The sequence below is a fragment of the Oncorhynchus mykiss genome, chromosome 2 (genome assembly GCF_057628025.1).
Source record: "Oncorhynchus mykiss isolate SJ-2025 chromosome 2, ASM5762802v1, whole genome shotgun sequence".
In the NCBI taxonomy this organism is placed as follows: domain Eukaryota; kingdom Metazoa; phylum Chordata; class Actinopteri; order Salmoniformes; family Salmonidae; genus Oncorhynchus; species Oncorhynchus mykiss.
In genome coordinates, this window is record NC_143023.1 from 65,138,341 (window position 1) to 65,152,283 (window position 13,943).

General features: G+C 40.9%; 1 protein-coding gene across 2 annotated transcripts in view; it reads right to left on the minus strand.

The window, feature by feature from the left end:
• The window catches only part of ntrk3a (neurotrophic tyrosine kinase, receptor, type 3a), a 256,336-nt gene that overhangs the window by 108,456 nt on the left and 133,937 nt on the right, over positions 1 to 13,943 (minus strand). For both annotated transcript variants that reach the window (XM_036953153.2, XM_036953129.2), the window contains exons 5-11: positions 12,355 to 12,509; positions 11,931 to 12,073; positions 11,372 to 11,513; positions 7,688 to 7,987; positions 5,699 to 5,713; positions 3,228 to 3,283; positions 2,526 to 2,628 (exon numbers count right to left, since the gene is read on the minus strand). In XM_036953153.2, the coding sequence (XP_036809048.1) occupies positions 2,526 to 2,628; positions 3,228 to 3,283; positions 5,699 to 5,713; positions 7,688 to 7,987; positions 11,372 to 11,513; positions 11,931 to 12,073; positions 12,355 to 12,509 (914 nt within the window). The remainder of the gene's footprint in view (positions 1 to 2,525; positions 2,629 to 3,227; positions 3,284 to 5,698; positions 5,714 to 7,687; positions 7,988 to 11,371; positions 11,514 to 11,930; positions 12,074 to 12,354; positions 12,510 to 13,943) is intronic.

Below are 13,943 nucleotides of genomic sequence, written 5' to 3' on the forward strand. Positions count from 1 at the left end.
AAAGAAAAAAGAGAGAGAGAGAGAGACTGGGGAAAGAAAAAAGAGAGTGAGAGACTGGGGAAAGAAAAAAAGAGAGAGAGAGAGACTGGGGAAAGAAAGAAAGAGAGAGAGAGACTGGGGAAAGCTAAAGAGAGAGAGAGAGAGACAGGGGAAAGAAAGAGAGAGAGAGAGAGAGACTGGGGAAAGAACAAAAAAGAGAGAGAGAGAGACTGGGGAAAGAAAAAAAAAGAGAGAGAGAGAGACTGGGGAAAGAAAAAAAAAGAGAGAGAGAGAGACTGGGGAAAGAAAAAAAAAGAGAGAGAGAGAGACTGGGGAAAGAAAAAAAAAGAGAGAGAGAGAGACTGGGGAAAGAAAGAGAGAGAGAGAGACTGGGGAAAGAAAAAAGAGAGAGAGAGAGACTGGGGAAAGAAAAAAAAAGAGAGAGAGAGAGACTGGGGAAAGAAAAAAAAAGAGAGAGAGAGAGACTGGGGAAAGAAAGAGAGAGAGAGAGAGACTGGGGAAAGAAAAAAAAAGAGAGAGAGAGACTGGGGAAAGAAAAAAGAGTGGGAGAGAGACTGGGGAAAGAAAGAGAGAGAGAGAGACTGGGGAAAGAAAAAAAGAGAGAGAGAGACTGGGGAAAGAAAAAAGAGAGAGAGAGAGAGACTGGGGAAAGAAAAAAGAGAGGGAGAGAGACTGGGGAAAGAAAGAGAGAGAGAGAGAGAGAGACTGGGGAAAGAAAAAAAGAGAGAGAGAGACTGGGGAAAGAAAAAAGAGAGAGAGAGACTGGGGAAAGAACAAAAGAGAGAGATAGAGAGAGACTGGGGAAAGAAAAAAGAGAGAGAGAGAGAGAGACTGGGGAAAGAAAAAGAGAGAGAGAGACTGGGGAAAGAAAAAAAGAGAGAGAGAAAGAGACTGTGGAAAGAAAAAAAGAGAGAGAGAGAGACTGGGGAAAGAACAAAAGAGAGAGATAGAGAGAGACTGGGGAAAGAAAGAGAGAGAGAGAGACTGGGGAAAGAAAAAAGAGAGAGAGAGAGACTGGGGAAAGAAAAAAAAAGAGAGAGAGAGAGACTGGGGAAAGAAAGAGAGAGAGAGAGAGACTGGGGAAAGAAAAAAAGAGAGAGAGAGAGACTGGGGAAAGAAAGAGAGAGAGAGAGAGAGAGACTGGGGAAAGAAAAAAAGAGAGAGAGAGACTGGGGAAAGAAAAAAGAGAGAGAGAGACTGGGGAAAGAACAAAAGAGAGAGATAGAGAGAGACTGGGGAAAGAAAAAAGAGAGAGAGAGAGAGAGACTGGGGAAAGAAAAAGAGAGAGAGAGACTGGGGAAAGAAAAAAAGAGAGAGAGAAAGAGACTGTGGAAAGAAAAAAAGAGAGAGAGAGAGACTGGGGAAAGAAAAAAGAGAGAGAGGGAGACTGGGGAAAGAAAGAGAGAGAGAGAGACTGGGGAAAGAAAAAAGAGAGAGAGAGAGACTGGGAAAGAAAAAAGAGAGAGAGAGAGACTGGGGAAAGAAAGAGAGAGAGGTTGTCTAAATCCCCCTAAGCTATGTCTACACAAAATGGCACCAGGCAATGCACAACCATCAGCCAAAGCCGGCAGGTGTTACCTGAAACACTGTAAACACTGTCATACAGTTTATAACAGCAGCAGAGCCAATACCTGAGACAGGGCTGTTCCAGGGGAAGGGACATGAAGCCGAGAGAGAGGTGGTTACTACTACTGCATCACCGTCACCCCCTCCTGCTGCAGTCAAAGAAAGCACCAAGCCCAACACGGTACACAGCGGAACCAGCTGCATCAGCCACCAGAAGACATTGATAAGTAGTGCTTGGACGTGATTCAAAAAATATAAGCTTAGGCTGCACTGAGCCATATTTGGAATTGGTTGGCATTACTGACACTACTGCAAACTCATTCTTCACAGGGATCAAATCTGCAATATGGCAAGCATTACCCCCACCTCCGCCTGCCGGCCCACATACCAAGACAAGCACTAGATCAAATAAAGTGTAAGTAGCGATACTGTTGTGTGCTGTATACAGATGAGAAAGTGGACCGTGTATACAGTTTATGGCAGTGGTATTCAAAGTCAGGGTCGCAACCCCAATTGGGGTCGGGGTTATGACCCCAAGTGGGATCGCCAGGGGAAATGCAATGCGGTCTCTCCCTGAAAAATGTAATAATCATGAGCCAATATATTAACATCTTTGAGAGTTCATTTGAAAAACACAATTTTATTGAGTAAATGTATTTATTTGTTTATTTTCATAGGATAAATAAATTGAAGGTTATTTGTTGATGTAAATATCTAAATCTAGTGGGCGGTGGGGTTTTAAGGTTGTGTCAATAGATTTGGGGTAGGGTGTGGTTCTGAAAGAATTGAAATACCACAGGTGGATGTCATAAAAAGACAACACAACAATGTACTTGGCCGGAAAGGGATAAAGAAGCACAAAGTCTGTATAATGTCTTATTTTGGCAGCTGAGGCACTACCTAAGAAAACAATGTCTAAATAATAACTTCCTTTCAGAAGAACACTGGATGTTTCTTACCTTTCATTCCAAACTTCGAACGTCGGCCATATTTGTTGATGAGAACAAACAGGACAACAAGAAGGACACAGGCAAATCCAGCAAGGCCCACAGCAATAGACACCTGGAAGACGACAAGACAGGGCTTGTGAGAGTAAGTCTCACAATAAAGATATCTACCTCCAAAAAACTGAATAGCCAACAGTCATGAAGCCTACAGTAAATGCAGGGCTTGTGAAAACTGGATTAGTAGTGCAATGTTTTGCTGAAAACTGCCATTATACATTCTCCGCTGGCAATAACAAAACAAAGAGAAATCAAAAAGAAGAAGCCCAAAATGAGAGAGAAAAACCGTCATACGGTATAATTAGGACCTCCAAACAATTGGAAATCGTCTCTCCTCCCATGTCACTGCTCTCTTCCCCATTAAAACCTTCAAATGAGGAAATAATCTCCATCTCGTCAATTACAGCACAAAAATGAGCAAAATTACATTTTTTAAGAAGTTGTTAAACACAGTGGCCAAAAAGGAAAAGGCAGATAGGAGCGAGCTACAAGGCGAGGGAGTGAAAAAGAAACGGATTAAAATAGCTCAAACTAAAGCCTCTTTTTAGTTGTTGTTCCCAGGAAAAAGAAGAAGAAGTTGATGTTGTGTATACAGGCTGTATCTCCACTAGATTAGAAAAGCCACTTAGTTGAGCACCACAGTGTTCTCAAACTCACCCCGAATGTGTCCTCCTCAGGCCTGTGTGTTACTGTGATAGTCGGTGTTGGAGTCCCTGTGATGAAGACAAAATAAACACCATTGATGAAAGTACTGACAGGCAACCGACAGTTACATGTGCAGTAAATCCTGAATACCTAACATGCAGTCTACACAATCATTCTGAACAACTAGCCATAGGCATAGAGATGCACATACAGAGTAGGAATCCATGATGGGAGGGGAGAAGGGTGGGTATGACCTACAGTGTGTACCAGATCAAAGAATTATAGCACACACCCACATTTCTTGCAGCTAACTGATGTTATGCTTAATGCTTTGTAAACTGTGTAGAGTCCGTTGGGTTGTTGCCCTTCACAGATCTGCTTCCATTTCTGATACAATGAGACCATTTCAAGTCTCTCATTTGTATCCACTTCTATGGAGACACAAATACCCCTGGGTTGCCCTCCCATCATGCTCTCTGCTAACAGGCCGCGGTGCGAAGCAATGTGGTGTAGCGGAACCGAACAGAAAAGAACAGAACAGTGCCGGGTGTTTCTGATGAGCCCGTCTGTCCTGCCCGGCCTCTTCCTGCCTTCCTACCACCAAGTGGACTCATCCAACATCATTTTGAGCTCTGACAGTAACAATCTGTCACTCTTTCCCTTTCGCGTTCAGGATTTATTATGCGTGGAAAATCCCAATGAAGCTCTGGCGTGATGTCAATTTGAGAGCCTGGGGATGAAGGTCAGTGGCTGTGCTTGCCTCTACATTTACCTCCTAAATTAGAACAGATTAAAGACTAAATGAGCCTGTTGGTCCTCCAATGATAGAGGTGTCTAGCTGTAACCTTGAGTCTTACCCAGCTAATGTAGGCGGTATATGGTGGCAACAACATTTTGGAATTAGGGTAGTGAATATCAGAAGATTAAAATGACATCAAATGTAAGCCTCCATGACCTTTTTGTTGCTCTGCTTATTAAATAGATGCCATGGTACTATTTACGTCACTGTGCTATTTACATATTTCCTGCTACTATTTCTTGTTGACTGTCTGAAAAGAAAAATCACTTACCATAACCCCCCTAGAGTTGTTTTAATCACCTTTTGTTTCAGTTTAATCTGTGTGTTTGAGCTAGAGACTTCCAGGTTCTTGCATGTCATGGTACTATTCATGTCATGGTACTATCATGTCATGGTACTATTCATTTCATGGTACTATTCGTGTCATGGTACTATTCATGTCATGGTACTATTTATGTCATGGTACTTGTCATGGTACTATTCATGTCATGGTGATATTCATGTCATGGTACCATTCATGTCATCGTACTATTCATGTCATGGTACTATTCATGTCATGGTACTATTCATGTCATGGTACAATTCATGTCATGCTACTATTCATGTCATGCTACTATTCGTGTCATGGTACTATTCATGTCATGGTACTATTCATGTCATGGTAATATTCATGTCATGGTACTATTCCTGTCATGGTACTATTCATTTCATGGTACTATTCGTGTCATGGTACTATTCATGTCATGGTACTATTCATGTCATGGTACTATTCATGTCATGGTACTATTCATGTCATGGTAATATTCATGTCATGGTACTATTCCTGTCATGGTACTATTCATGTCATGGTACTACCATGTCATGGTACTATTCATGTCATGGTACTATTCATGTCATGGTACTATTCATGTCATGGTAATATTCATGTCATGGTACTATTCCTGTCATGGTACTATTCATTTCATGGTACTATTCGTGTCATGGTACTATTCATGTCATGGTACTATTTATGTCATGGTACTATTCATGTCATGGTACTATCATGTCATGGTACTATTCGTGTCATGGTACTATTCATGTCATCGTACTATTCGTGTCATGGTACTATGTGTGTCATGGTACTATGTGTGTCATATTCATGTCATGGTACTATTCGTGTCATGGTACTATCATGTCATGGTACTATTCCTGTCATGGTACTATTCATTTCATGGTACTATTCGTGTCATGGTACTATTCATGTCATGGTACTATTTATGTCATGGTACTATTCATGTCATGGTACTATCATGTCATGGTACTATTCGTGTCATGGTACTATTCATGTCATCGTACTATTCGTGTCATGGTACTATGTGTGTCATGGTACTATGTGTGTCATATTCATGTCATGGTACTATTCGTGTCATGGTACTATCATGTCATGGTACTATTCATTTCATGGTACTATTTATGTCATGGTACTATTCATGTCATGGTACTATCATGTCATGGTACTATTCGTGTCATGGTACTATTTATGTCATGGTACTATTCATGTCATGGTACTATTCATGTCATGGTAATATTCATGTCATGGTACTATTCATGTCATAGTACTATTTATGTCATGGTACAATTCATGTCATGGTGCTATTCGTGTCATGGTACTATTTCTTGTTGACTGTCTGAAAAGATCACTTACCATAATCACCATAATCTGTGGGAAAAGAAGACAGAAGAGTCATCATCAGTTGCGTGTTCAACCAATGTGTACATGCACAGGGCATGTTCAAAGAAGAACGTCACCTTCACTCTCCACTGTTAAAATAGAAAGACTCAAAACACCATCATTGCGTAGTAAAACCATGACAAGTAGTGCAGGTGTTTGAATGTAAACACGAGGAAAGTGTTACTGAACGGATTTCAAAACAGAATGGAAGTAGTCTGAAACAACCAAAGTGTTTCTTCAATCTGGATCATTGTGTTTTTAAGAGAGTGATGTGAAAATACTTTCTGGTGTTTCAGTATATGTAAAAGGCTGCACCAAAACACACAAATAATGTTTTGGCAGACACTGTCTCTCAGACAGTACAATCAAATGTTTTTAAATTGCAAATGGTTAATAGCATGAATATTGATTGATTATAAATATTTATTTAATTTCAGTTAATATTTCGATTAACACTGGTAAAGTAATACTTTTCCTAGGGTAGAGTTTGGCACTAATTATAGGCCACAGTTGCCAGGCAACTTTGTGAGATTAAAAATAATGTTACATTCCAAATGGGCTATGTAAATTAAAGCAGAGGTCAAATCAAATCCCATTTTATTGGTCACATTCCCTCTAGCAAACTCTATGGTCAAATATAAAAACAGGCAAGTTTGCGTGTGCTTCCCCTGTCTTCGGGTCCTTCATAAACTCAGACAGCTGAGAGCACACCAAATACTCAGATGAAACGCTCCAAAAAAATCCAAGAAAGTATGTGTCAATAAAAATGAGAGTACAAAATGTTATTACATTGTAGGAAAACGGAATTCACTCAATATGAACTTTTGTTTTGTGTAGCATTTCAGCCACTAATGCTAATAGTCCAAGTAAAACAGCCTTCTCCTTACTCCATGTCTTCTTACTACAACTGTCAATCATATCATCTAACTCAACTGTACTGTGCTTTAATTCATCTGAACAACCATCCATGCCGTGTACCATCTAAATATAAAGACTCAGGTCAGGACATTAGCATAATGGATGACTGGTGGATCACAATGAGCCCTGGGCTTAAGTTTTGTACAAGAGTGAGTTATTTTTTTCTTCCATGAAAGTGAAATATAATGTCACATTTTTTATTTAGAAGAATATGATAAATACCTTACAGATTCAACTGTCTTACTTTATCAACATAAAATTGTGAAAGACCCGTTAAATGTTTTGTCATTTGATCATTTGCATTTGAAGCTTCAATCAGGTCTTGAAAAAGTACTAAATAATTCACATCTATATTTTCTCGCGTTCTTTGTTTGAGCAAAACACTGGCCCTTTGACCTTTTGGAATTACCAATGACGAGTTAAGTTACACCATCTATACATGTGGAAGGATCTAGTTCTGCACTAAACAGGATGCGAAACACCAAAGCATTTTCAACCTTTTACAGATTAGTGGGCCCTTTGGGCCTGGACCAGGGTTGAGGGGAACTGTTATAGGCCAAATGTTGCCGGAGCTGCTAACAAAACATTTCATCTGACATTCTTGTGAGCAGTGCTGTTGTAATTACCGTTGTATTACTATTTATTGCTATTAAAAAATATATTTCAAACGTTTTTTGTGCTGTCTTGGTATGATGGGTGGGGTGGGAGGGAGGGAGGGGAATGAAGGACCGGGGAGCTTGTACTGTTATCAAATGACAATCTACAAGTAAAGGATTTCTCTCTAAAGAATAGAGCAACATTCCCAATGAGATCTTATCTTCACCTCTAAATAAATCCCCTTTATTAATAGAGGTGTGACAGCGAGAGAGACTGTTTCTACATTCACCAGTGAACCCGTTAATAAGACAGTAGCACTTAACAGTTTAAGCTCTGCTGCTCCGATCCATGCAATATCCTGTTGGACTCACGAAAGGTCGCAGGTATAAAGATACTTTATACCTGCACTGCTCTACATAGCTACTATAGCAAGTCAAATCTACCTACCGTCTGAAAACGGGGCGTTGAGGAAGTGTCCATACACTGTCTTGGTGGTGACTCCTAGGAAGTTGCTAGCTTCCAGAGTGTAGTTGCCGTTGTTGTGGTGCGTGGGGTCCTTGAAGTTGAGGCATCCCTCTAGGTAGTCCTGGTAGGTATCCATCTCAGTGCGGATGTAGTCACTGGGGGGGATCTCCTTGTCCCGGTGGAACCAGCGCAGGGTAGGCTGGGGGTTACCACGCACTGTGAACTCTATGCAGGTTTCATGGCGACGCTCGGGCTCGTCTAGCTTCAGGATGGTGGGGGGGACTGTTGGGAGGGAGGACAGACATAAACGAGGTATGTCAGAGATATGTTTTCAATGTGTTGGCATCATGACATGTGACACACACAATCTTCTAGTTACACTATGTACCAATGTTCAGGGGGTGTGACTTGTTATTTCTTGCTTGTGAGTGGTTTGAAGGCCAGCAGTATAAATGGTGTTTTGTTGATCTCTGAAGCTGCTGCTAGGATGTGGCTGCTGACCACAGGAACATTGGGTTGTCTCCAGGCTTTTGGCTGAGTGGACACATCACCCACTCTGAAGGATGGCAGCCAGAGGCAGTAATAATATCACACCTCATAAAAGCGGCCACCATATACTGTAACTCCACAGCCATGGTCGGTATGTTGAAAGCTAGCTAACCATCTGCAATTACAGGGCTGTAAATGTGCCATACTGAGCTCACATAAAGCATCAATCATACTTCGATTCACTGTTAATATACACATTAAGAGAGCATGCCAATTTCTTCATTGTTAGTTAATGCAAGGTAAAACGCAGGGGGTCTCTGTGAAAACTAAGTGCTTGTGAGAGAGCAGGGAGAAAGAGAGAGCGAGAGAGAGAGAGAGTGTGAGAGAGGTTAAGAGAGCGTAGGAGAGAGAGAGACTTGAGTTTGCGGATCTCATCATTATCCCTGGCAATCAATACTGTATGTATTGGGTACTGGGAGAATAGTGTTACACCCCTGTTGCCATCGCCCGTCAGTATGAATATAAATGCAGGAGCAACAAACAATTATCATATTTCCCTGTAATGGTATCCAGCTAATGGAAACAGTGTGGTCTAATAAAGGATGTCTGGGCCAGAGAAATGTCCACCATAGTAACAATCAAATGCTTAATTAAAAAAATTGTTTTTTAAAAAAAGCAACGTTGGGGGAGTTTAACTGAAAAGAAAAGAAAAGTTCGCAATATTGTTTCAATATATGTACATTGATTGATTCATTAATCCTATGCTACTGAAATATAAATAACATACATTTTTCTAAACTAATCCAATCATTAAATTTTATTGACAATATATTCAATTAGGATCTCACTTGTTGAAGGCCACAGGACTGAAAATGAATGAATGCAACCACCATGTCTGTGTCTCTAGCAAACACAGTCATGGGTGATACTGGTAACTCTAAAATTCACTCTAAAGGAACCATGTAAAATATGCAAATGCAGCTTAAACTCCTACAGCAGGGCTATTCAATTCCGATCCTGGAAGGCCGAAACATTCCTTGTTTGGGATTTTGTATGGTTCTTCAAAGAACCATCCCATTTATGGTTCTTCAGAGACCCTACAATGATTCCCTTATGCCATCGATCTCAATGACCTAATTTGGTTCCAACTTTGAGTGTTCCTTGAAAACAGTGTTTTGTGATGATCATAGGAACATCGTGCCAACATAAAGTGTGGAACCTTAGTGACGCAAATATCAAACTGACAGCAATTATTTCCTGGCTTGACTGTCAGTTAGTCTAACTAATCACCACAGCTGTTGACTCTCTGTTTTAAGGCGTTTCCAACAGACACGCCAAGCGGCTGTTGGGATGATTGGCAATTACCAAGAAAACCAAAAGAGCATGTGGTTTCATGAAGAACACAAACAAAAACAAATGGCTTTGCAGTGCAGCACCAGTGCACCGCCACTGAATAACTAGCAGGACCTTCCAGATGTTTCCCAACGAACAGGGTCAAAGCTCCCCTCTCCTCGCTCTGCTGGAAAGCAATTGCGCACATTATGTGATGAACATTCTATAAATCGCTGTCATCTTTCACGGAAAGGACCACTGCCTTCTCATCAATGAAGTATCCACATCCAAGGGAACCACCCGCCAGCTCGCACGGATCAATACTCAACACAATGACCTCTCGGCACTTACAGAATGTAGAGGATAGAACGCATAACAGTACTGATAGAATGGATAAGAGTAGGCTTAGTTATATAATGGATGGGATAGTATTGGAATGGTAAGAATACGATAGAAAGGAGCAATGATCGAATGGATAGAATTGCATGGATAGGAGTACTTATAGAATGGATAGGAGTACTTATAGAATGGATAGGAGTACTTATAGAATGGATAGGAGTACTTATAGAATGGATAAGAGTACTTATAGAATGGATAGGAGTACTTATAGAATGGATAGGAGTACTTATAGAATGGATAAGAGTACTTATAGAATGGATAGGAGTACTTATAGAATGGATAAGAGTACTTATAGAATGGATAGGAGTACTTATAGAATGGATAGGAGTACTTATAGAATGGATAAGAGTACTTATAGAATGGATAGGAGTACTTATAGAATGGATAGGAGTACTTATAGAATGGATAAGAGTAGTTACTGGGTAGCCTAGTGGTTAGAGGGTTGGGCCAGTAACCGAAAGATTGCTAGATTGAATCCCCGAGCTGACAAGGTAAAAATCTGTCATCCTGCCCCTGAACAAGGCCGCTAACCCGCTGTTCCTAGGCCGTCATTGTAAATAAGAATTTGTTCTTAACTGACCTAGTAAAATAAAAAACTTACAGAATGGATAAGAGTAGTTATCCAATATAAACTCCCTCTTATAGATTGTAGCCTAAGTTCAATAGTCATCATAAAAGGGAGGTTCCTTAATGAGGCATTTTACACATATAATTCCACTAATCTACTTTATAGAAGAATGTACATATAACGAATGCATGGCAGCATTTACATAAAATAAGACAATTAAACATCTCATTAAAAGGGAAATCTGCAGTTGTTACATCCATTTTTTTTTTTTACCTGTAAATGAATCATATATACCCATCCCTCTGCTTTTTACTGAACCAGGGGTGGGGAGGACACTTTGTTATTGCTCCAGCTGCATATTGCCGCTTTAACTGCATTTAAAATCTAAATATTGTGTTGTAACAAGGTGCTTGACACCTCTACATTATTCATGGTCTGACTGTGAGCTGAATATTGGTGTTATCTGTTGGTACATTGGCCTCTGAGATGAATATTGGGGTTATCTGTTGGTACATTGGCCTCTGAGATGAATATTGGTGTTATCTGTTGGTACATTGGCCTCTGAGATGAATATTGGTGTTATCTTTTGGTACATGGGCCTCTGAGATGAATATTGGTGTTATCTGTTGGTACATTGGCCTCTGAGCTGAATATTGGTGTTATCTGTTGGTACATTGGCCTCTGAGCTGAATATTGGTGTTATCTGTTGGTACATGGGCCTCTGAGATGAATATTGGTGTTATCTGTTGGTACATGGGCCTCTGAGATGAATATTGAGCTGAATACCATCATCAAACAGCAAACACTTGAGAGTGTTTGTGGTCTGCAATTTGATAAATAAAACTTTGAACTTGAACTGGTCGTTGGTAGCTACGTACAATGGACAGTGAGCTGGATGGAGGCGTTGGCCATCCCCACTTTGTTCTCTGCTATACAGGTCAGCATGTAGAAGTTGTCATCACGGCTCACGTTGACCAGGGTCAGGTTGATGGAGTGGACATTGGGCCAGTACACGTTGGACTGGACAGAGCAGGAGAGAAAGACAAGTGAGTGATACTGTAGGATAAAGAGTGCATTGGGGCATTGGGGCAGACAATTTATTTTATTCAGCTACAATTCTCTGCATAAAGCAGGTTAACTGCATTTTCAGAAAGCTATGAAATCACAAGCACACAAACACAGTTGGTGTCAGTTCCATTTAATTTCCTCAATTGGACATAGAATTTATCTTCATAGCACAACAACAGAATTCCAGAATTGCCTGGAATCTAAATAGAATGCACCCTAAAGTTGCACTGTAGCTAAAACTAACTCCAAGGTCACACGCCAAGTTGTTTCCTGCAGCTACCTAGAGACAAAGCACAATGGTTCGACCATTACAATGAAGAATAGCACAGTGCATTATGGGTCCCTTTGTGTGTGTCCTGGCTAACCCACCTGGTGAGTGTTGATGGAGTGGAGGTCATTGACGGTCCAGTCCACCTCAGGGAGGGGGGATCCAGATCCATTACAGGTGACGGTGACTCTGTCCCCCTCAATCACTGTGAGATTATAGTGGGTCACACTAATGTCCGGCAAGTCTGGTGGGGCGAGGGAGAGAGAGAGAGAGAGGGGGGGAGGCAGAGAGAGAAAGAGAGAGAGAATACAATTTCAGCCAGACACAGCACACTTGACATTCTGACTCCTCTGATTCCTCTACGTTGATGACGTTTTGCAAATCCAATCAGTTTTCCACATTGATTCAACGTCATCAGACATAATTATGGGGGTTGGAATGATGTGGAAACAATGTTGATTCAACCAGTTTCTTCAACCATGGGATGATTGAGGAGGGGGGGATCATGGCGGCGGTGGCTCGTACCACAGAGGGAGATATTCATAGCTTGGAGAGGGATCTTGGAGGCTCCGTTGTTGCAGAATAACAGCTGGGTGTGCAGGCCAGCCTCCCCTCGCTGCTGCCACAGCTGGATCCAGCGGATATCACAGCCACACTCAAACACCACTTCTTCCAGCCTCCTGTTAGAGAGAGAGAGCGAGAGAGAGAGAGCGAGAGAGAGTGAGAGAGAGAGCGCAAGAGAATAAAGGAGAGAATGAGAAAATATATGTTGAGAAACAACACAATGCAACTGTGGTCATTTAATGTGTAGTCAGATGTAGGTGAAGGACATTGTTACCATTCAGTCCAGCCCCAAACATTCATCACAACATGCCTGGGGAGGAACTGGAGACATTCCATCTCATCTCCAGGCCAGGTTGGGCTAACTGTACCGTGTGACGGGGGCTGGGAGAGGGTGGACATGATTTGGACTTGCTTTTCCCTCAACAAACATGGGCCCTGCACGAGCCCTGGCTAAATAATTCATATTAAAAAAACCTCAGAGGTAAATGTCCGTACCTGCTTGAAAATCGGTGCAAACAAAACCCTGTGTGTTCACGCTATAGACTTCCTTTTTGAATGGGCTGCGTTGCGATCCACTGAATCCGCCGATGTCGGCCATTCGCCTATGCGGTAGACAGGCACTTCCCAAGTCAGTGTTGTTGGAAATGATAGGATGCCAAAAAGTAACTTTCACGAAAACGTCTGTCAAGTCCAAATGGTTTGAACTAAAAACTATTTAGTCTACCCCACTATCGAAAGCTGAGACTCTCAAAAGCACAAGCATGTAGGCTGTTTTGCTCTAGGTTTTGCTCTACAAGCATCACGAGACACATCTGAAGGTGAACCGGTATCAGGAGGAAAACATTTATGGAAGTGAATTGGGCATTTCCACGTCAAAGGTATATGGGTCGTTTGTTTTTTATCTCATAGATATAGGATAGACAAATCAAATGATTTGTTTTTACTATATGTTTTGCCATGTGTGAATATGTTATTCAATGCATTTTATGTGTTAATAGCAGTAAGGCCAAATTCAATGTGTCATCCCCGAAAAATTATATTTAAAAAATGTTGCTATAGAGGTCCTAAAATTCAAAACCAATTATCTTTATGATCCATGGTATGACTATCTTTTTTATTGTATTCTTTTTTTGTTGTTGACCATCTTAAAACAATTCCATTTGCAGTGTTGGGGAATAGTGAACTACATTTAGTTCAACTACTAATTAAAATACATTTTGCAGTAGCTTGGTGGTAGTTGAACTCAATTCAAATCTAGGTAGTGTTTCCAGGAGTTAAGTACTCTTGTTTTGCCATGTAGCGGTGTATCTAACTACACATCACTTTTTTTTTGCACCAAAAATCATATATACAGTAGTTTGGACACACCTACTCATTTTTTTTACTATTTTGTACATTGTAAAATAATAGTGAAGACATCAAAACTATGAAATAACACATATGGAATCATATAGTAACCAAGAAGTGTAAAAAAAAAAGAGATATTCCTTCAAAGTAGCCTCCTTTTTCCTTGATGACAGCTTTGCACACTCTTGGCATTCTCTCAACCG